Here is a 22,147-nt window from a genome sequence, read left to right as displayed (position 1 = left end):
AAAGCAAATTTTAATACCTGAAACACTTTTTTTTTGTTTCACAGGCAGTATAAATTGCACACCTATGACCATTAAGATATGCTTTGTTTTTGTTTGTTAATTTTTTTTCAGTATGCAACAATTTCGAACGTACAACAAGAATTGTTTTTTTGGTTTTTTTTTTTTATACTTTCATTTCCTTCGGACATTATGCATGTTGCATTCGTATTCACATTCGTTTTAATTCTACCCTAGGGTGATAGCCTTAGATTTGCGTATGTTGGTATATTAACATTATATAATGTTGCAGAGTCAAAAATATCATTTTAAAAGACAAGGTTAAGGCTACAAATACATAATTTTAGTTCAGTATTGGAACGAACTCACCGCTTTAACCGCTGATGTTCGTAATCGCAATTGGAATGGCCGCAGGCCTATATTCGCTGCCCTGTGATTGTCATTGTAGCTGGTTTATTGTAGCCCATATGGTCGTAGCGGATAAGGGTTGCGCTAGTATGTTTATGGCCGGTATAGACGCAGCTAATAAAGATGCGCTAGTAGTATTATCGCCGGTATGAACGCATCTAATAAAGATGCGCTAGTAGTATTTTCGCCGGTATGGAAGCAGCCGATAAAGATGCGCTCGTAGTATTATCGCCGGTATGGACGCATCTAATAAAGATGCGCTAGTAGTATTTTCGCCGGTATGAACGCATCTAATAAAGATGCGCTAGTAGTATTTTCGCCGGTATGGAAGCAGCCGATAAAGATGCGGCTAGTATTGGGGTCGGTGGTACCGCCTGTTGTTGGTGTTAACATTAATGGCCGCAGGCCTATGTACGTGGCCCCGCTGCGTGCGTTGCAACTGGTGTGGCGGTACGTCTGGTGGTTGTTGCGCTCGTGGTTGGCGCTTATGAAGGAGTTGGGGGAGGTACTACCGATGGTGATGCCCGTGGTAATAGTAGGCACCGTTGGTGGTGGTTGGCGCTTTGGTCCGAAGTAACCAAATGACCCGGTGGCGATAAAGCTTCGTGCTGGCCTTTACGCCGGTGGTAGTGTCCTTAGTAAACGTAGAGGAAAAGGTTTATCTCGCTAAGTATGCTGCAAACGCCGGCCTGCTTCCACTGGATCTTGTGTCCACTCAGCATAACCTGTACGCGTTTATGATCACCACAAAATAGCCGTGCAAAGCGAGATTTGTCGCAAAGAACTGTTTCGGTGCTTTGCGCTATTGACTCTTTCCTCGCTTTTTTTACAGATCCTCGGGTAAGTGCACCGCCGGCGAGGATGTTTTCCGATCTTTTTTTAAAAATTGTACGTACCTCCACACCTTATCTTGCCGGAAACTTAATTGCCTTTCTCTTTTCTTTTTTTCCTCTAGTGATGGCCGGTCTGTCTTTTCCTTGTTTTCGATATGTTTTTTTCGCAACTTTCGCCACATCGCTAGGTGTGTTCGCGTGAACACGCTCCCAAGTGGATCGTAGCCGTAGACCGTAGCGGCAGACCGTAACAAACCTGCTTCGCTTTGAAGACCTGACGATGAAGCGAACAGGAAACCGGATCATCTGTGGGAAGCTACCGCCAGGGATCTCCGACGACAAGCAACGTGGGGCACGACTCACCCCTGAGATAAGAGTCTCAAAGTCCTACTACGAAGATAGCCGGGCAACATAGGTCCATAAAAAAAAACTAAGTCAAGTTGGGAGTTAATTCTGTTTCCTAGTTTAAAAGGGCTTTGCGGCAATTAGACATTTGTTATGGAGAACTCGTCAAAACTCCGAAAGATGATTCCTAGTGGGTATCGCTCCCACAGGAATGCAAAACAAAAAAAGTGTAGGCATTTTGATCTGGAGAACTCGTCCAAACTCCGAAAGGCTAGTCCGACCTAAGCGTGGACTGCCAGGGTGTCACGGTCCTCGGTGAGTACGCGTGTGAACATCCTATGAGGTCAGTGCTCGGGGAGAATACTGGGCGAGATGTCCCCGCCCGCAAAACACCCAGACAAAAAAAAAAGTCCGATTGGTAGATATATAAAAAAGATCAAATTGTAATTTAGCAAAAGAAACGCCCTTGTTGGTTCATTGCGGACGAATGTCCGAAGCATGGAAGCGACCTATCAATTTCCCGTTTAGGTCCTCGAGATCATACAATGCATTGCCTATTTTTCGGAGCACACGACACTTAAGGTATTTCGGCAGGAATTTGGCGTTAATACCCTGTTTAAAGTTACTTAAGGCAAAGTTTCTTCGGAAAACTTCCTGACCTTCCTTGTAGTTGACTTGCCTAGAGCGCTTGTTATAGGTGGTTACTCCCCTATCCGTAGCCTGATCTAAATTTTTACGGATTTGCTCACGAATATTATTCAACTTGTCAGTTCGGCTTACTATCGTAACTTGGTCTTCCCGAAGGCTGCCGAGCTTCGCTAAAATTTTGTACGTTGCGGCATGCTGGACCATATTTTGGCCATATAATGCAAAGTATGGAGAACACTGAATCGCCGTATGAAAATCACTTCTCAAAACTGATAAAATTTCGGGTATATGCTTATCCCAATCGGTGTGGTCAGGCTTATCCTTCAGGAAAATCCTAATCTTAGAAACAATTTCTCCATTGACGCGTTCAGATGCGTTCGCTTGGGGAGAAAATAGACCCGTCCTCACGTGCACCACCCCGTAATTTACTAAAAATTGGTTCATTTCCTTCGAGATAAACTGTTTACCATTGTCACTATGGATAAATTCAGGAACCCCTACAGTCGGAAAAATTTCGGAGGCGAAGTAATTTATAACGTTAACAGTGGTGGCTCTTTGCATGGGCTTTAGCCAAACGTATTTTGAAAGATGGTCTAATACTATAAAAAGAAATTGATTACGCCGCTTAAATCTTGGATACGGCCCTAGAAAGTCGCAATACAACCGCTGAAATGGCCTTTCGGATTCAAAGGTACTCCCTATAGGTGGTCTCGACTGCTGATTGGTGGGTTTTACCGTTTTGCTACTTCTGCCTGACACGTTCTAAGGTTTTCTGCCGTCCGCCATGGTAACTCCGGTTAGCGTCATGTGCTAATCTCACTGCTTCCTTAATCAACCCTTTTGGCAACCATAAACGCCACAGCGAGTCTTCTTCCCCTTCCATCCCCTTACGAAACTTAACTCTTTTGAAAATTACACCGTCCACAACTCGTAAATCCGGAAGTGATTCCTCGTTTTCGGTGACGGTCCGAATTAAGTCTAAATATTCGTTGCTGCTAAATTCGGGAGAGACTAAATCTATTTCTCCGGGTGTGGTAGTGAAAGACAACTCATCGGCATCAAAACGCGACAGCGCGTCTGGTACTACATTCAGGGTGCCCTTACGATGTTCCATTCTAAAATCGTATCTTTGCAGTAAGAGTGATCATCTCGCCAACCTCCCACTCAAGTCTTTTTGTGTCATTAACCACTTGAGACTGGAGTGGTCCGTAATAATCCGAAAAGGTAATCCTTCGACATAGGGTCGGAAACGCTTCACGCTGATTATGGCTGCAAGACATTCCAGCTCGGTTACTGTATAATTGCGTTGAGCATTATTCAGCTTTTTCGACACGAACGCGATTGGATGCTCAGCGCCCTCATCATCGACCTGAAACAACACTCCGCCAACACCTATTTTGGAAGCGTCGCTTTGTATTACGAATTCTTTGGAAAAGTCTGGTTGGGCCCAGACAGGCGCCGAACTCAAGGCTACTTTTAGTTTTTCGAATGCCTCTATAGCTTCAGGAGTAAGCTTAAACGGGCCTGCTGACTTGCGGAGACAGTCGGTCAAGGGACCTGCCAAGTCAGCAAAATTGGTAATAAACGCTCGGTACCAATTCGCCATGCCCACAAACCTACGCACTTGCCGAGGGGATTTAGGGATCGGGAAGTTTTGCATTGCTTCTATTTTTCCCGGATCCACTTTCAAACACCCGCTGCCTATCAGGTACCCTAAATAGCGTATTTCTTTCTGGCAAAATTTATTTTCTCGACGTTTATTGTCAGACCTGCGTCTCTCAAACAGTTAGCCACTTCCGCCAGCAATTTCAGGTGGTCTTCAAAATTTGTACTACACACCATTAGATCATCTAGGTAGACGAAGACATTCTCTCGCAGACGCGAAGGGATTGCCTTATCCATCAGCCTACTCATAGTCTGCGGTCCATTGCACAGACCAAATGGCATCACCTTGAAGTGGTACAGAGGCCTCCCCGGAACTGCGAATGCTGTTTTTTCCTTGGAGGACTCTGCCAGTTTGATCTGGAAGAACGCGTCCTTAAGATCAATGCCACTAATAAAATGCGTATCCTTCAGTCTGCTCAATAAGCCGTTGATATGAGGCAGGGGGTACGAGTCTTTCTTAGTCACCGCGTTGACCTTCCTGGAATCTATGCACAGCCTAACTTTACCTGGTTTCCGGACCAGTACTACAGGACTTCACCACGGGGAGTTCGATTCTTCTATAACTCCTAATTCGAGTAACCTGTCTAGTTCGCCAAAAGCTTCGGCTTGCCTCGGTGGCGAAAGAGGGAAATGTTTGCTTTTTATAGGTACAGCATCACCGGTGTCGATGTGATGCTCCACTAATTTGGTTTGCCCTAGGCCTAATTTATCGTATGAAGGAAACGTCTCGATGACCTTTTGTAATTCTAATTTCCGGTCTGGTGACAATTCATGGAGGTTAAGTTCCTCTTCCTTTTCAAGCCTAATCTCTAAACACTCAACGCTTGGGAATATTTCGGGAGCTAACGCAAATGCTCTCCAAAAATCTACCCCGAAGTATGCTTCTTGGAGCAATGAGGGAACAAGGTAAAAACGAATAACCTTTGTGATATTTTTGAAGGTGACTGGTAGGTATACTGAGCCTAAAATTTTTTGCTTGTTGCCGCCCGCTGTATATACGAACGCGTGTAAGGGCTGATATTCGAAGCCGTTATCCTCTAGGAATTCTACTCCATTTTTCCCTAAGATGGAGACGTTGGCTCCCGAGTCCAACAACCCTACAAGAAAACTATCTTTAATTTTAGCCTTTACTAAAGGCCTTTCGTCCTCTCTAAGCGTTAACGTGGTGGCTTGCAGCAGTATACGCTCCTGTACTCTCCTGTGGTATCTCTTCCTACACTTCAAAATATTTTCCGATACCGGGTAGTGTTCAAAAATGGTATGTCTTATTTGTTCATACCTATGTTCCCTTTCTTCTAGGTTTGGTGAAAGTTGCGTCTGGCAAGCGACATCCCTATGCCGGCGTCGCAGAACTTTAGTCGGCTCGCCCATCGCGGATGAAGACGTTTGGCTCTCGGCTTCAGAACTATTCGAACTGTCCGTACTGTCAGGGTAAGTTATTATCACCTTTGAGGGCTCTTCTGCCAGGGTACTGCTGCACCTCGGAAGCGTATCACCTCCATGCAGAGATTCACCCTCTGGTTCAGCGCACGGGACGACGCCTCGAGCACTGGCTGATGTGGGAGCTATGAAGCCGAACGAGGTTCCCCGCCTTCTCGCTCGGGTACTGGTTTCCCTGCCTGCGATGGTCCCTAGGGCATTTAGGAGTAAATACACCATTATACCCACATTTAAAACAAAAAGGATTTTTTATGGGTTCCTCACAATATATATAGGAGTGCCCCATTGCCTGGCAATTCCAGTATTGGATTCCGGAATAGTCCGGTCGCCTGCTGCGTCGATATTCCAGCGCCTCTATCTGCGGATCCATCTCGACGTCTTCGCCTTCTATCCTCATGTCCGGGGTTGTCACGCGTGCTTCGCTTACATGCCGTCCTGGGTAAGTGGCTCCCAGCAGCTTGCTTTCTTTCAGCACTTGTTCACCTCTGCGTGCTACATCGCGTAGATCATGAAGGTTCCTTACATCTGCGTTGAAAAGCATCAGCTTAAGGCTATTGTTGACGTTTCTTTTTATTATGTCAATCAGTAGAAGCTCCGACATTGGCTCTCTTAAGCGCGCGTTCAAGGAGATTATGTCCGTGTGAAACACGTCATAACACTCACTTGTCAGTTTTCAAAGTTCCAAACTCTCTTTTCAATGAGTAGCACAAAAAGGCATAAGTCGCGTTTGGGTTTTGTTTCGTGAAAAGCCAGTACCATTCTTCGGCCCGCCCGGAAAGAAACAGGTGGAAACTAGCCATTATTTGTTCGTTCGTGCGTTGTGTGCGCTCACACAAGGTGTTCAGTTTAAAAAGGAAATCGGCCACGCTCCCATTTCCGTCGAACGAGATTTTCCACTCCTGCGGCTTCACTACTATGTTGCTCGGAGCAGGGTATACTGGAGGTACTACCGTTGGAAATGGGTTACGGTCCATCCTACTTGCGTTCCTGTTTTGCTGATTTGATTGCTGCGCGGATTCGAGAGCGGCGTTGAGCTGGTCCATATTGGTTCTAATTGACCCCATCTCTCTCCGCATTTCCTCCTGCGAAGCCTGGAACAGCTGGTGTAGCACGTCCACCCACGAGCCTCCACGAGTGGCTTCTCCCTGAATTCCTAAGGTATTCGTCCGATCACTTGTAGCGTCCCCAAAATTTCCCGTCTCCTGATTTGGTGGTAAAGCACCATCTCCTTCGGGTGCATAGATCGATGCATTGGTTATTAGCCCCGAGATATCATGCGCGTTTAATACGGGCGCGTTCAATTGACTGTTGCTTCCTGGTCTGTCCAATTTTTCGCGAGGGTCAGTCAGGTCCGGGCCCATATTCGGCCCCGCGGGATCTACATATGGTCCACCTACTGGGGTGTGCACCACCAAGGGACGCCTTGCCTTGGGGAAAGCCCCCCTATTACTACCGCCCGGTTCTGGCTCCCACGGAAGCTTCCCGCACTCCCAAACGGAGTAGTTCGGCCCGGTTGGCCGTACGACTGCTCGCGTGACATAATAATTAAAAAAAAATTTTATTTGTTAGGTCGTAGTTTGTTAAATCCTAGTATTCGGAGAAAGGCTTTTATTTACTGCCAAACGTAAGGCCGTTAGGGGTTAGGTAAAAGGTCTGAACTCACCCCCCTTCCACCCTATATTTTAGGCGAGGATTTGTCAAAAAAAAAATGTGTATATATATACATATGCGAGAAAAAAAATTTTGTGCGGAAAAAAATCGTGCGAACACGTATTATTGTCCTTTGTTCGACTATCGTATCGACCAAGAAATTCAAAGCTGGGAAAAAAAGTAGTTAGTAAAATATACAATATAGGTGGTGATGGGAATGCTGACATCCCATCATTAGAAGGCAGCAGGGTTACAGAACAAAAACACAGATACATTCATGCATGTCCCTAGTGCTCCCAACCGCAATGCGAGGGGGTCTTAAGGCCCCCTCCGAGACTGGTTGGGGCCACTAGGGTCCGCTCCAGGCACACACGGGTCGGTCTCAACACGCCCAGCCGAAACGCAGGGGCTCGCCCCTGGGACTGGTTGGGGGTGTTGAGGCCGCTCGTCCATTCTTACCGGACACCCCTCCTGTCTCCGCCGCAATGGGTGGAGCGGTTTCGGAACCGCTCCCCCAGTCTGGTGGGGCAGAAAAGGGTGCCGCTTTGAATCCCAGCTCAACCCGTCACAGTCCAGGTGGTATTCTAAACTACCACCTGGGACGTGGGATGAGCTGGGGTTCTTTCAATACGCACACACACGCACTCACACCAACGACACAAATTCGGCAAAAAAAATATTTTAAACATTAAAAGAAAAAAATCCCAATTAGCGGACATATTCAACCAGGGCCTACTAACGGACAAAACATCCGGAAACATAAAAACCCACTTACAAAAAAAATCAAGTGCGTGCAGCACTGCCTCATCGGGTGAAAATAAAAAAAAATTCCGGAGACTGACGTGAAGTCTCGTGGATCCCTCAGCTACCGGAGACGATGATCATTCCGGACACCCTGATCCGTCCAACCATCCCACCGCAACGCAGGTGGCTGCTCCTGCGGCTGCTCACCCCGGACTGGTGGGATGGTCAACTTCACAGTTTGACCAGAAGTGACCCTCGTACCCGGCGCCTCAGGAACCACGTTGGGCGCCATCTGTTATGGCGCCCTCAGCAACTGTCAACGATGATCACTCTGGACAACTTGATCCGTCCAACCATCCCACCGCAACGCAGGTGGCTGCTCATGCGGCTGCACACCTCGGACTGATGGGATGGTCAACTTCACAAGTTGACTAAAATGACCAGCGCGACAGCGCCTCGGGCACCAAATCACGTTGGGCGCCATCTGTTATGGAAACGCATTTACGATGGAAGCAGTAAGGAAGGCGGTCGGCATGATTTTGTGGTGCACAGTGGCTAGTCATTGTCGGCTGGGGCGGGTCCTTGCCAACCTTACTGTTCCGGCGCCATAATCAGAAAAAAATCATATCATGCCTATCAAAACTAGCTGTCAAAAAACGCAGAGACCGACTCAAAACGCTTGAAATTCAAAATAAAACAACATCCGGCCGAACCGGATGTCACGGACAGACCGTTGGCATTCTAAATCTAAATTCAAAAAATTCAAAAAAAAAACTGACGCAAAAAAAATTACCGAACCGGACATGACCGGTTACTACTCTGAAATCAAAATTCAAAAAAAAACTGCTGAAAATAAAATAAAAGAACCAAAAGGAAAATAAACAAAAAGGGCCGAATATATATAGGGGCGCCGCGGGTGGTGTTATGACGCCCGGTGCTATGCCCACCCTCAAAATCCATGGCCACCGTAGCACCTAAAATTCCGGTGGCCCCTTACCTGTTCACCCTACGTGCATTCTAAATGAATGGTGACGCCAGCATTCCCATATTGTTAACAAATTTATTCAATATTCATTATTGCTAACATAGCTTTTCTTTTTCTTTTCTTACTGCAAGGTTTCTGAATATATTTATGCTTATAAATAATTTTATAAAAAAAAAAATATAGCCATCGAAAATGCGTGCCTAATTGAAGAGGAACTCTATTCCTTTTTGTAAGTTTTTAGAAAAATTTATTGTGAGCCGCGTTTTGCGACGGTTCATTGAAAGTAATAATAATTGGTTTGTTTTATAATCTACTATACTATATATGTAATAAAAAAAAATCTTTTTTTTTGTAGGAATTTGGTTAAATGCCCTTTTCTCTTTTTTTTTGTTTTTACAAACCTATCTTAGGGCTGTACAGTTTGTATACAACTTCTGATAATTGGGGCCCCCTTAAAAAATTAATAGGTTGTTGTATTAGACTTTCTTTGAGTTTAACAGAACATCAATTTGGTATTACACATAGTATAATGACACTAATATGTACTATGCACTAAGAAATTTGTTAAAAACGCAACTAGGACTAAACTTGGGGTAAATCCTACCCCTCAAAAAATATTGTTGTACAAGTTCAAGTAAAACGTAAGCTTTTAAATTCCTGGAAAAATTACCGGAGTCATTCACCAGTTCAGGTAGAACGTGAACTTTTAAATTTATTGTAAACTCGACGAAATTGTTTTACAGGTTCAGGTAAAACATGAACCTTTTAAACTTATAGTACAATTAATGAAATCGTTTTACTTGTTCAAGTGAAACGTAAACTGTTTTACATGTAACAGTCAGGGTTGGTATTGTTTCGGGTTTAGTTCAGCTCAGTCAACAAAAATGTATACAAAAAAAAAGTCTTTGTTTTGATAACGCAAGCTAATCCGCATTACTTGTTATCTGCGCCTCTTAATATAGATTTAATGCATTTTAACTGATAATGCAACTGAACTTGAATTACCAATAAAACTTTATTCCTTACCGAAACAATATCAACACTTTTTGCTCATTCCAAAATCATATCCGCAACGATTGCATCAATTAAAAAACGTAATAGTAAAATTCTACCGTAGCGCAAAACAAATTTTAATACCTGAAACACTTTTTTTTTTGTTTCACAGGCAGTATAAATTGCACACCTATGACCATTAAGATATGCTTTGTTTTTGTTTGTTAATTTTTTTTCAGTATGCAACAATTTCGAACGTACAACAAGAATTGTTTTTTTGTTTTTTTTTTTATACTTTCATTTCCTTCGAACATTATGCATGTTGCATTCGTATTCACATTCGTTTTAATTCTACCCTAGGGTGATAGCCTTAGATTTGCGTATGTTGGCATATTAACATTATATAATGTTGCAGAGTCAAAAATATAATTTTAAAAGACAAGGTTAAGGCTACAAATACATAATTTTAGTTCAGTATTGGAACGAACTCACCGCTTTAACCGCTGATGTTCGTAATAGCAATTGGAATGGCCGCAGGCCTATATTCGCTGCCCGGTGATTGTCATTGTAGCTGGTTTATTGTAGCCCATATGGTCGTAGCGGATAAGGGTTGCGCTAGTATGGTTATGGCCGGTATGGACGCAGCTAATAAAGATGCGCTAGTAGTATTATCGCCGGTATGAACGCATCTAATAAAGATGCGCTAGTAGTATTTTCGCCGGTATGGAAGCAGCCGATAAAGATGCGCTCCTAGTATTATCGCCGGTATGGACGCATCTAATAAAGATGCGCTAGTAGTATTTTCGCCGGTATGAACGCATCTAATAAAGATGCGCTAGTAGTATTTTCGCCGGTATGGAAGCAGCCGATAAAGATGCGGCTAGTATTGGGGTCGGTGGTACCGTCTGTTGTTGGTGTTAACATTAATGGCCGCAGGCCTATGTACGTGGCCCCGCTACGTGCGTTGCAACTGGTGTGGAGGTACGTCTGGTGGTTGTTGCGCTCGTGGTTGGCGCTTATGAAGGAGTTGGGGGAGGTACTACCGATGGTGATGCCCGTGGTAATAGTAGGCACCGTTGGTGGTGGTTGGCGCTTTGGTCCGAGGTAACCAAATGACCCGGGTGGCGATAAAGCTTCGTGCTGGCCTTTACGCCGGTGGTAGTGTCCTTAGTAAACGTAGAGGAAAAGGTTTATCTCGCTAAGTATGCTGCAAACGCCGGCCTGCTTCCACTGGATCTTGTGTCCACTCAGCATAACCTGTACGCGTTTAGGATCACCATAAAATAGCCGTGCAAAGCGAGATTTGTCGCAAAGAACTGTTTCGGTGCTTTGCGCTATTGACTCTTTCCTCGCTTTTTTTACAGATCCTCGGGTAAGTGCACCGCCGGCGAGGATGTTTTCCGATCTTTTTTTAAAAATTGTACGTACCCCCACACCTTATCTTGCCGGAAACTTAATTGGCTTTCTCTTTTCTTTTCTTCCTCTAGTGATGGCCGGTCTGTCTTTTCCTTGTTTTCGATATGTTTTTTTCGCAACTTTCGCCACATCGCTAGGTGTGTTCGCGTGAACACGCTCCCAAGTGGATCGTAGACGTAGACCGTAGCGGCAGACCGTAACAGGCGTTAGCTAAAGCCGGAGCTTGGAGACACTTTGTTCATTTAATCTTGGCCAAGTGGAGTCACAAAATGACGTGGGGGCCCCACCCGGGCTTCTTCCTTCACAATAGGACTGCCAAAAAGAAGATTGGCCTCAGTGAAACTCTTCTCAGCAATGTATCGTGGGGTTTGTGATTCATAAAGGGCTAATTAAACTTCCTTAAGGGCTAATTAATGGTGACTTATAACCATATAACCATAACCAGATAAAGCAGCTGATCGAACCTACCTTATGGAAATCAATGTAATCGATTAATGCTGCCATACCATAACAATAGCGCCATAACCATATCATAGCCAATCAATTGCCCTGCAAAAAACGCTGTCTTAATTCCACGTCATTTGACTAGTTATTTTACGGTCATAGGTTATATTCATAGTCACATTTGCATGGGCGTGATTAGGTTTTGTGACCAAATTTTTTGTAGGGTTTTTGGATTCTCGCAATATCCATGACCCAAAAATTTTTGAGTTGGTGAATTTAATAACTTTTTGTAGATTTTATTCACTGTTTTAGATACGTTATGAATAAAAGACTTATTTTTTGAGGAATATGTTGGTAATTTTTTGCGTTTTCTTCATTTTTATGAAATTTTCACGACACGTTTTTTGTACGAACGTTCGTGGGTAACTGCAGTTTTAGCCTTCACGTAAGAGCCTCCTACGATTTAAGCCGGAGTCGTTGGTGTCGTATGTCGTATCGCTGTATCCGTATCCCTAACGTAATCAGCTGTTTATCGTTACGATGGTAAACCAAAACCCAATTGGTTGGCTACGATACGGTTACGACCTTAGCGTCACCAATAATCGATTGCATTGATTCTCATAAGGTTGGTCGAATCAGCTGTTAGAAGGTTACCGATACGGTTACCGATAAAGCACCAATGTCTCCAGCTTTACAACCAGATTGACTGAATTTTTGTGTGTGTGCGTGTCGGGTATTTGACGCTTGTCCCGCGACTATCAAATAAAAAGCCATCAATCAACATATGCATTGAGAAACCTTAGCGTTCGGACGTGAATATGTCGTCATCGGATGATGAATTTTTTTTACTTGCAACTACAGCAGTTTTATTAAATAACAAAAATATTAATAAACATTTTATTAAATAATAATAAAGGATTTACATTCCATAAAGCTGGTAAATATTGATAATTTTCAATAACTTTTAATATGAATTGCTGTTCTTCCGCGCACTTGTTCATTTTGAATGTCGACACAAACTAAATACAACACTGCTGTTTTGTCAATCACACCCCGCGACTTTCAAATAAGCAAGCGTCAAATGAAAAAATCAAAAATTTTTGATTTTCATCAACGTGTAGCCGACAACAAATATGTGTGCCACGAAGCCACCCGACTGCACTAACACACACAAAATTCAGTCAATCTGGTTGCAAATCGCAGGAGGCTTTAAGACAAAACGACAAAATTGACTGACGTCCTTCAAAACGATTCTAACATCACTATCGATAAGTCAATGCTGCTGATTTATCGAGTTATCCAATATCAACGATACTGAGGAAACCCAAATCGAGCTCATTGCATTGTGTCTTTGGTGTACATTTCTGTACAACGAGGATTTAATTTTATTGGCGCAAAGGATAAAGGACACACATAATCAACGTCTACATTTCTTTCGTGTAGTGTCTTCGATTTGATAAAGAAATTACGCTGATAATCATTATAGTAAAAGCAAAGTGCTGAAATAAGTGGGTTGAATTCCATCCGGTTAAGCTGTGCAAACGCAAGAGATTCTCGCTTAGTTAACTCAAAATATAGATATAAGCGGCTTTTTTCGGTAATAGTCTAGTTGAGGGGTCGACTGCTAATACGCTACCACAAATATCGAGAGAGGTGTCAAACGACGCGTCTTGACATCAGTATTAATAATCCGAAGGCGGAGAATAAAAATTTTAACTCGTTCAAAAGATATTAACGAAAAACCGGAAAAAGACCCGTGGGTACCTCCGAAACCGGGGATCGGATCCATAGTATTTTTGCGCAGAACATCTTTCTGCGTTGGCGGCCTTCGGCCGCGATTATAAAAAATAACCCTGGGCTACGCCATGCCAAGTCCGGGTGTGTGGTATAACCGTGGCTACCGCCACGGTGATGCACAATTTTTTTTGGGGGTACAAACACAACAACAACCACATGGAAATCGCCAACTTCAAATGCAAATATCTCCGGACAGAGATAAAATTTTTCTTTTCCGCCACCGTATTATTGTTCTCGAGATCAATACGCGTCGTTTGACACCTTCCTCGATATTTTTGGTAGCGTATTAGCAGTCGACCCCTCAACTAGACTATTACCTTTTCCAATAACCTTTACCAATAGTTTTATTAAATTAGGAATGACACCCTTAACACGTAGTTGTATAGAAGAGGCCTTCGCTAGTGATGCGGCGCTTCAACAGGCAGCCAGCAGTATTAGTGCAAGTGAGTATTATGTTTGGGAATCATCAATTTTTTTTATTAAATCTTTTGTTATTTAAAATAACTTCTAATTAGATATTACTAGCGGCGCTTATGATATATCGAACTTTGTTGAACAGTTGGGCTTTGCACTGACATCTACTGTGCTAGAGCAACGCATAAATGGAACAAAACTTCTTTCTGATGTGTTACAGCAATTACCTAAAGATTACCTCGATAGCAAACAACTTGAGTTCCTAACTAGCTTCTATGTGAACCGTTTCAAAGACCATCATAATGTGCTACCTGCTGTGATCAATGGTATCCATGCATTAGTCGAAATGCAAAATTTACCTCCAGAGAGTATTCCACAGATTTTAGAAACATTCTTTCAAAAATGCAATTGTCAGTCACAACAACGTGCCGAAAGGGGTAAATGGTTTAAAATACTGAAATTTCTAACACAGCATTATGAAAAAGGTAAGCATTGGGTGCTAAAAAGCGTATGTGCTATCATATTTTTGTATGTATATCTTAATTTTTTATAAATATATATTGTAGAACTCAGGCAGATGGGAGCAGACTTTATATACGGTCTCATAAGTTCGATTGATGGTGAACGCGATCCACGAAACTTAGATTTTGTTTTTACGTTTATGCCTGACGTAATACAACGTTTTTCGCTCTTGCATTTGGGTGAAGAAATGTTTGAAATTTTTGCTTGCTACTTTCCAATTGATTTTACGCCAAGTCTCGATGATCCTAGCAATATTTCACGTGACAACTTAGCTACCAAATTGGCTGATTGCTTGGTAGCATCACCAGAATTTGTTGAATGGATTGTGCCATTGGCTTTGGAAAAATTGGGGAGCGACTTAGTTGTGGCCAAACTAGATTCGTTGGAACTACTAGTAAGAAGATGGCACTTAATTATTTTTTGATTTTTTTTTTAAATATTAATGTTGTTGCTGTATTAACGATTATTATTATTTGTGATTACAGCGTAAGTCAGCGCTCAAGTTCTCTGTTAAGTCATTATCGCAACATTTCGATGTGATTTGGACAGCTTTAAAAAATGAAATCTTTCCGGGCGGTGATAATACAGATATCGTTTCAGCTGGTCTTTTTCTGTTACGTACAATACTTGAACAAGCTAAGTCCCTTCCAGAAATAAGTAATAGTTATCAAACAACTGTGCTGGGCACTATTTTGCCCCATTTAGGGGATGTTAATCAACGATTGTATAATCCTTCGGCAGCTATTGCTTTAGTTTGTGTCGCAGGTGATTCTCTATTCGCTGGCGAAAAAATACTTAATACTTTTCTTCTGAAATTGAACACCACAGCTGCAACAAGTGTACAAGATGAAGGTGACGCTCTCACATCAACAAAAGAACCTTACAATGATGAGCAACGTATACGAGTATATATGATTATCGCTCAGTTATTCAAAATTGGGGCTTTACAAGATACGTTAGATACGTTCAATAAAACTACTTGCAATCAAATTCATGAAGATATAATTACAATATTACGTAATAAATTAGATTCAGATGCAAATGTACAAAATATCGATTTAAAGCATGCTGCACTAAGTGTACTCACAGAAAGTGTGCCAGTTATAAGCGAAGCAAATCGCGCGCTTCTTTACAAAGTGCTCTTGCAATTGATTACGCACGATTCGCTTGATATGCAATGTACAGATTTATTAGAATTATTAGGCGCTTTACATCCAATCGAAGTACAATCAAATTGCATCGATGTTCTTACACGTAACTTTATTTTATATGAAAATTTTGTAAAACGCAAAGTTTTTCGTCATTTATTGCGTTTAGTAGTGCAAGCAGCATTTACAGCGCGTGTACTCGATTTGGTGTGGCATTATGCTTTTGGACAAAACGTGCCACCAGATGTACAATTGATCGCACTTGAAGCACTTAACACACTACTCAATAGTGATGATTCATTTCTTATTACCGAGCTGCAAACCAATAACAGTCTTATTGCGAAATTGGCAGATTTAGCTTTAAGTACACCATCACTCAGTATATCGGCGCTAGAGGAAATTGCAGAGGCAATTAGTCGCATTGAACAACATTTATCAATATCTGAACAATATATTATATCAACTGAGTATCTATCACAGCTGAAATTAGAATCTGTTACACATTTGTACCTCGCTAAAGGTCTGTTAAGTCGCCTGCATCAGGATATAATTTTGGATGATTTCCTCGAATGGCTCTTGGGTGATTTAACAGAACAATCGCTAAGTTGTGACCAATTGGGTGAGTGTAAAGAGAAACAGCGCACGGTAGCACGTCATTTGCTTTGCAGTATGGTTAACCGTATAGAATATAATGAACAAAATCTTTATAATTTAACGAAAATTGTGTCACTGCTGAAAAATAAAGTTAAGGAAGATAACAAACAGGCTGTGGAAACTTTGGCATGGATTGCGAAAGGTCTTATTGTATGCGGTAGCGAAACGGCAGTTGAGATTATCGAAATAGTAAGTGCACGAATTGAAAAAAAATCTTTAATATTGTTATTTATTTTTACTTTTACAGCTTACTGAATTATTGGATCATTCTATTTTAGCGACAGTTGCAACAGTTGCATTTGAAATAATATCATTAGAATGTGATAAACTATTTTTACCTAAAGTTAAATTTCTCTATAAACAGAAGCTTTTTAATATTGTATTGTCAAAGCTGAGCAATAAGTTGGAAGCGCATTCTGGAAATCATTTAATTGCTTTTATTTTTGTGTTAAGCAGCGCGCCTCATGCTGTGCAAAAAATGAATATCGAAAAGGTTATTTATTTGGAATTGAGTTTAGCTGCAATTTAATAACAGCATAATTATATTTCTTTTTTACAGATTGGACCTCTTATATTCAAATCGCTTGGCGGTAGTCACACATCTATGTTATGCATTTCTTTAGAAATTTGTGAGCGTTTTGTTGCAGCGCTCGATGAGTATTTCTTAAGACATTTGAATCATATAATTCCGAGCTGTTTGCAATTGGCAAAATATCAAAATTCGATGGTAAGCTTATCTATAATATCAACGGCGCAAACATTAAACAAAACATAGACTAAATCAGAAGAGTAATTATATACGATATCATCGAGTTGACACATATATGCGTACATTACCCTTGTTGTTGTTGTAGCGATAAGGTTGCTCCCCGAAGGCTTTGGTAGTGTTATCGATGTGATGGCCCTTTGCCGGATACAGATCCGGTACGCTCCGGTAACACAGCACCATTAAGGTGCTAGCCCGACCATCTCGGGAACTATTTATGTGGCCACATTAAACCTTCAGGCCATACCTCCCTCCCCACCCCCAAGTCTGTTAATGAAACAGGATTCGCCGCGGATAGGTGAGGGTGGCAATTGGGTTTAGAGAAGCTATATATTGCAAAGGCAACCTGAAGGGTTGCGCTACACAGCCCCTTTAATCTGGTATTTGTATTTGTGTTTTATTAAATTTTTCCTAACACAACAATTTGACAAAACTATTTTATAGTGCTAGTCAGAACAGTGACAGAACAAAGGCAAAAATTCAAAAAATGTTTCAATAACCTAGATAAACAATAGATAATTTGTAAAATAAGACTTAATGGTTACAATAAATTTTAAAGAGCTTAGCCTAGGGACACAGAACAGAAATAAGAATAAAGGGGACATTGCAAGGGTAGGTAGTACAGTAATAATATTAGGTTCTATCCTTTGAGGAAATAGGAGGTGGCAAGAAAAACGGATAGAAGATCAGTAAAGAGAGTCAGTTGAAGAAGGAGAGGTGAGTCAATTAAAGAACAAGATTAATTCTTTTTTGAAATGCAGTGCATTACTTATTTGCCTTATTCTGGCTGGAAGGGAGTTCCAAAGGCGGATCGAAGTAACGAAGAATTGGCGTTCAGAAATTAGCATACGGTGTTTAACATGTGCAAGAACCATTGTCCTCGTAGAATGAAGAAATTGAAGCCTTCGATATAGGTAATAAGGTTCCTTCGTGTAGATTATCTTATGCAAGGTAATAAGTGTTCTAAACTTTAAAAGGTTGTCAAAAGAAATGTCTAGCAACTTTGCAGAATAACAGGAAACGTGATCAAGTCTATTCAGCCCGTAAACGTATCTAGCAATGTTATTGTAGGCAACATTAAGCTTCTTTTTACTCACAGCGTCACAGTTCGAAAAAATCTCACAGCCGTAGAGGAGCGTAGGTATTAAGTACGCTTTGGATAAAAGTAGTCGAATATGTAGCGGAGTGAAATGCTTTGTCAACCACAGTGTACGGAGCATACCGTACACTTTTCCTTTGGTTCTAAAGATATGGTCTCTCCAGAACAATGTTTTGTTAAAAACTATGCCAAGACTTCTTGCCGTGTCAACATATTCTATAACAGAATTTTCAAACATAATATTGTTTAAGCCATTTGTAGCTAGCGGCTTTCTACGGATAACAATGCACTTCGACTTTCTAGGATTTAGACATAAACCATTAATGGAAGCCCATACACCTATTTGACTAAGGTCTTGATTCAAGTTACTTATACATAAACTCATACAATCGACAGGACAGCACGTATACAATTGAACATCGTCAGCATAGATGTGGACGTCACAATACCTAAGAACACGAGGCAGGTCATTAATGTACAATACAAACAACAAAGGACCAAGGATTGACCGCTGGGGTACACCACGCGAAACGTCTAACAAGTTTGACTTTCTATTATCTACACATACTGCCTGCGTTCTGCCGTCTAGATAAGATCTGATTAGGTTGGTTGCATGACTGGAAAAATTAAACATGTTTTCCAGCTTTTTACATAGTCGGGTATGGTCAACAGAGTCAAAGGCTTTAGAGTGGTCAAGAAGGGTTAGGAAAGCCGTAAAGTTATCATCTATGCGCTCCCGTATATCTTCTACCACAGAAATAAGTGCCGTAGTACAGCTCTTTTTTGGTCTGAAACCGGACTGATGGTCCGTTAAAAGTTTATTTACATGCACATATGTGGCGATCAGCCCATGTAGGATGCGCTAAACGACCTTCGAAAGAAAAGGCAGTATGGCTATCGGCCTGTACTCTTTGTTTTGTTTGAGAATGGGGATAACTTTAACAGCTTTCCAACAATTTGGAAAGACAGAGGTGGTTAGGATAGAGTTTGTTAAATAGGTTATATGGGGCAGGATTACGGGTAGAATAATTTTCACAAATTTTGTATTTTAGTCTCTTACGACAGGCATACCTACCGCGGGTATATTCTGACCCCCTAGCCCGCTGGGGGCCGCATATTACCCTAATATCACGTCTCACAAAGAGTTTAGGGAAGGCTTAACTTTTATTTTTAACTACTTCAGCCGTAAACACATGTACTTCGCACCTCCTGCATTATGGCCGCGTTACATGAAATTTGCATGTCCCTGAGTTTTGAAAAAATATAAAAAAACCTTAGACTTAGCAATTGAAATTAATTTCGGCTTGCCCATTCACATACAAAATTTCTCGAAGCGGGTTAGAGAGCCTATAAATACCAAACTGATTCAAGGGATTGTGTAGCGCAACCCTTTCAAGGGGTTGCCAGCGCAATATATATCATCTCCCACCCAATTTTCAACCTCGCCTACCCGTGGCGAATCCTGTTTCTTTAACAAACCCATGTTTCTTAAACCAAATCGTTCGCGAGATGGTCGGGCTAGTACCTTAATGGCGCTTGTTACCGGAACATACCGGACCTATATCCGGCAAAGGAACAACAACATCGATAACACTCTCGGGGTATTTTTCTTATCGCTACAACCAAGTCTGACTGAATCAGAATACAGCTACTTTGTATAAATTGAATTCGTCAATTGTAGCTCCATTTTTTCCCTTCCCTTGGCTTTAGTTCCAGCATTATCAAATCATCACTCTTGGCATTTATTTCAGGACGACTGAGTTTAAGGCAACATCAGTTTATTTTTTTGTGGAAAAACTAGAAGCCTCCGGAACATAAAAAACTTGGAAGCATTCCTCTACCAACTTCCCACGGCAGCCGGTTCTTCGTACCGGAGCGACTCGGGATTTTTTTTCCCGAACAAGGGCTGTCATTTCAGTGTAACCCCATTTAATTTGTTGCGTCCATCCCACAAGTTGTCATCCTCGGAGCAGCTCCTTGCAGCTGGACTGCTCCATACACTCCTGCGCCGGGAAGATATTGAACCTAACCCCGGTCCCAGGCTGTGGTTCTGCTGCATATGTCGGAAAAGATTTATCTTAGACGGTTATACCCTTGTCAGTGTGCCACGTGTAAAAGATGGTTGCATCGTTCGAGCTGTTCTGGGTTAGAACCCAGCGTTCGTCGCCCCGAAATTTCTATAAAACCTTTGTAGCTCCCTGCTGTTCACGTCCAAGGACGTCCCCCGGATCACTCTCAAACGTACCTCTGCCATCTTCTAGCAGCAACGCTGCTCAGCAGTCCACATCAGCCGTCTGCTGTTGCTCGCGCCAAATGTAATGTGGAACCTACGCCTCTAAAACCCATCTCCCTATGGGCCGCCCCTGTTTCAACAGCCAGGCAGTTTCTTTGGACTCCCGTTAGAGGATTAAGATGACAATTTGTGAGTGGTCGTGCCCATTGAATGGGGCGAAGCACTGTTAATACAACAACAACAACCAACTATTATTTTTATTTTTTCTCTAAGCGCGATGCACTTATGAAAAATCGGACCGATTTAGAATTCAGTAATAACTTCTTTCCGTATGTTAAACTTCCTGATCGTTCGTGTATGAGTCAGAGTTGTTTCGGTGTATAAGTGATAATTATAACTTGGCGCTAGACATCTTTGAGGAGATATAAGGTTTTTTGTTTGTTTAATTTTTTCCCACTTAGGGCTAATTTAATTTAAATTTTTAAGCTAATTTCAAAGGCCGCCAACGAGGCAGACGCTTTTTTGGTTACAAGCTATTTGTGCCGCAAATACAGTCGGAATGCTTGCCAAATCACTGCCTGGGTCGACCACGTTTAGCAACTTTTTCTAAAGTACTTTGTCCCGCGACTTGAACCTTTGATTGTAAGCGAGCAACACAGGAATTCAAGGGGTTGCAATTCATAGCTTCCGCAACCCAATTGCCAACTTCACTTACCCCAAAACCTTCGGGGAGTGTCCTTATGGCTACAACAACAACAATAGCTCACTACCACCATACTACGGCGACGCGTTGTGTAAGTGTCCCAGCTATAGTGGAAACATACCAGTGTCGAATCAAATTGCTATTCGATTTCTTGCTTCTATTGAATTAAATTTTTTTTAAATAAATAAATAAAAGTTGTCTTAACGCATATTAATACTCATTTCCCTTTACAGAAGGTACGGATAGGAGCTTTAAATCTTTTGCAAGATATAACCAAATATCCAACACATGTGCTGTTGCCGTACAAAACCGATGTTGTTTTGGAATTGGCGCCCACCTTAGATGACCACAAACGTTTGGTACGAAATGCTGCAGTACGTGCGCGTAATAGCTGGTACTTGGTGGGAGCAATTAATTAAAATATGCATACATTTCTACACGCAGCGTCGAAGCAATTTTGAATTTGCAGCTAAATGAAGGAATGCGTCCTATTTCATATTTTGTTTGTTTAGATTTAGATACAACAAAAATTTAAATTTTAAATAGACAAGTACAAAACAGAAAAGTAATAAAATAGACAAATAATAAATGTACATATGTAAATACATCTATGTATATGATATATTGAACCTACATACATATGGTATGTAGTATTTATATTTATGTACATTTGTAAGCAAACGTGCAAATGTATTTACACGAAAAACTAGCAATTTTCATTTATATAAGCACATTTTACAAAGAACTGATTAATAAAACCAGAAAAGTAAAAAAAAGAAATTGTTATATGTTTCGCGGTTTCTTTTAGAGCCGTTAGGTCTCCAAACAAATTGTGACGAGGCATGACGGAAAATCGTTCGAAAATACATATGGGGCATTCATATGACCTTGCTTGATTATGTGGTTATATTTTTATCACAGCTCATAAAAAAAAATATACTATAGAGAAATATTTATTTAAATTGGTAAATACCGCAATTAATTAATTAGATATTTGAAGTATTCACTATATAATATAATTTTTTTTTAATTTTTTATTTAACACTAGCTTTACCCGGCGTACGTTGTAACGCCCGAGATCGAATGAATGTTGCGTTATTTTTCTATTTTTGTTGCTAATTTAGTTTATTTGTTCTGTAAATTGAATTGAATTTTGTACGCATATTTGGTTAAATTTTCGTTTAAACATTTTATGGTTGTATCTTATTGTAATGCATGTGGGTAAACAATATTTTTGCTTTTT

The 22,147-nt window shown here is 41.4% G+C and overlaps 1 protein-coding gene across 3 annotated transcripts; it reads left to right on the top strand.

Annotated features, from left to right (window-relative positions):
• The first annotated feature begins 12,840 nt into the window (after positions 1-12,840).
• On the top strand, positions 12,841-21,684 carry Mms19 (MMS19 nucleotide excision repair protein). 3 transcript variants are annotated; one of them, XM_067790482.1, is made up of 8 exons: positions 12,841-13,076; positions 13,722-13,808; positions 13,881-14,264; positions 14,346-14,695; positions 14,787-16,292; positions 16,351-16,596; positions 16,663-16,830; positions 21,138-21,684. In XM_067790482.1, exons 2-8 carry the CDS (start codon positions 13,724-13,726, stop codon positions 21,321-21,323), a joined length of 2,925 nt encoding a protein of 974 aa, XP_067646583.1. In that variant the 5' UTR covers positions 12,841-13,076; positions 13,722-13,723; the 3' UTR covers positions 21,324-21,684. The 3 variants fall into 3 exon arrangements, with proteins under 3 accessions (XP_067646583.1, XP_067646564.1, XP_067646573.1); XM_067790463.1 differs by having other exon boundaries at positions 12,841-13,165; XM_067790472.1 differs by having other exon boundaries at positions 12,841-13,165; positions 13,708-13,808.
• The last annotated feature ends 463 nt before the right edge of the window (positions 21,685-22,147 follow it).

The sequence above is a fragment of the Eurosta solidaginis genome, chromosome 1, assembly GCF_040869045.1.
Source record: "Eurosta solidaginis isolate ZX-2024a chromosome 1, ASM4086904v1, whole genome shotgun sequence".
Classification (NCBI taxonomy): Eukaryota; Metazoa; Arthropoda; class Insecta; order Diptera; family Tephritidae; genus Eurosta; species Eurosta solidaginis.
The sequence above is the reverse complement of the archived record's forward strand: the minus strand, read 5'-3'. Positions and strand labels throughout refer to the sequence as shown.

What these genes read in the sequence shown, in the direction of transcription:
- Mms19 (XM_067790482.1), top strand. Translation starts at nt 13,724, where the DNA reads ATGACACCCTTAACACGTAGTTGTATAGAAGAGGCCTTCGCTAGTGAT. An exon ending in CAGTTGAGATTATCGAAATA is followed by an intron (nt 16,293 to 16,350) that starts GTAAGTGCACGA and finishes TTACTTTTACAG; the next exon opens with CTTACTGAATTATTGGATCA. An exon ending in CAAAATATCAAAATTCGATG is followed by an intron (nt 16,831 to 21,137) that starts GTAAGCTTATCT and finishes TTCCCTTTACAG; the next exon opens with AAGGTACGGATAGGAGCTTT.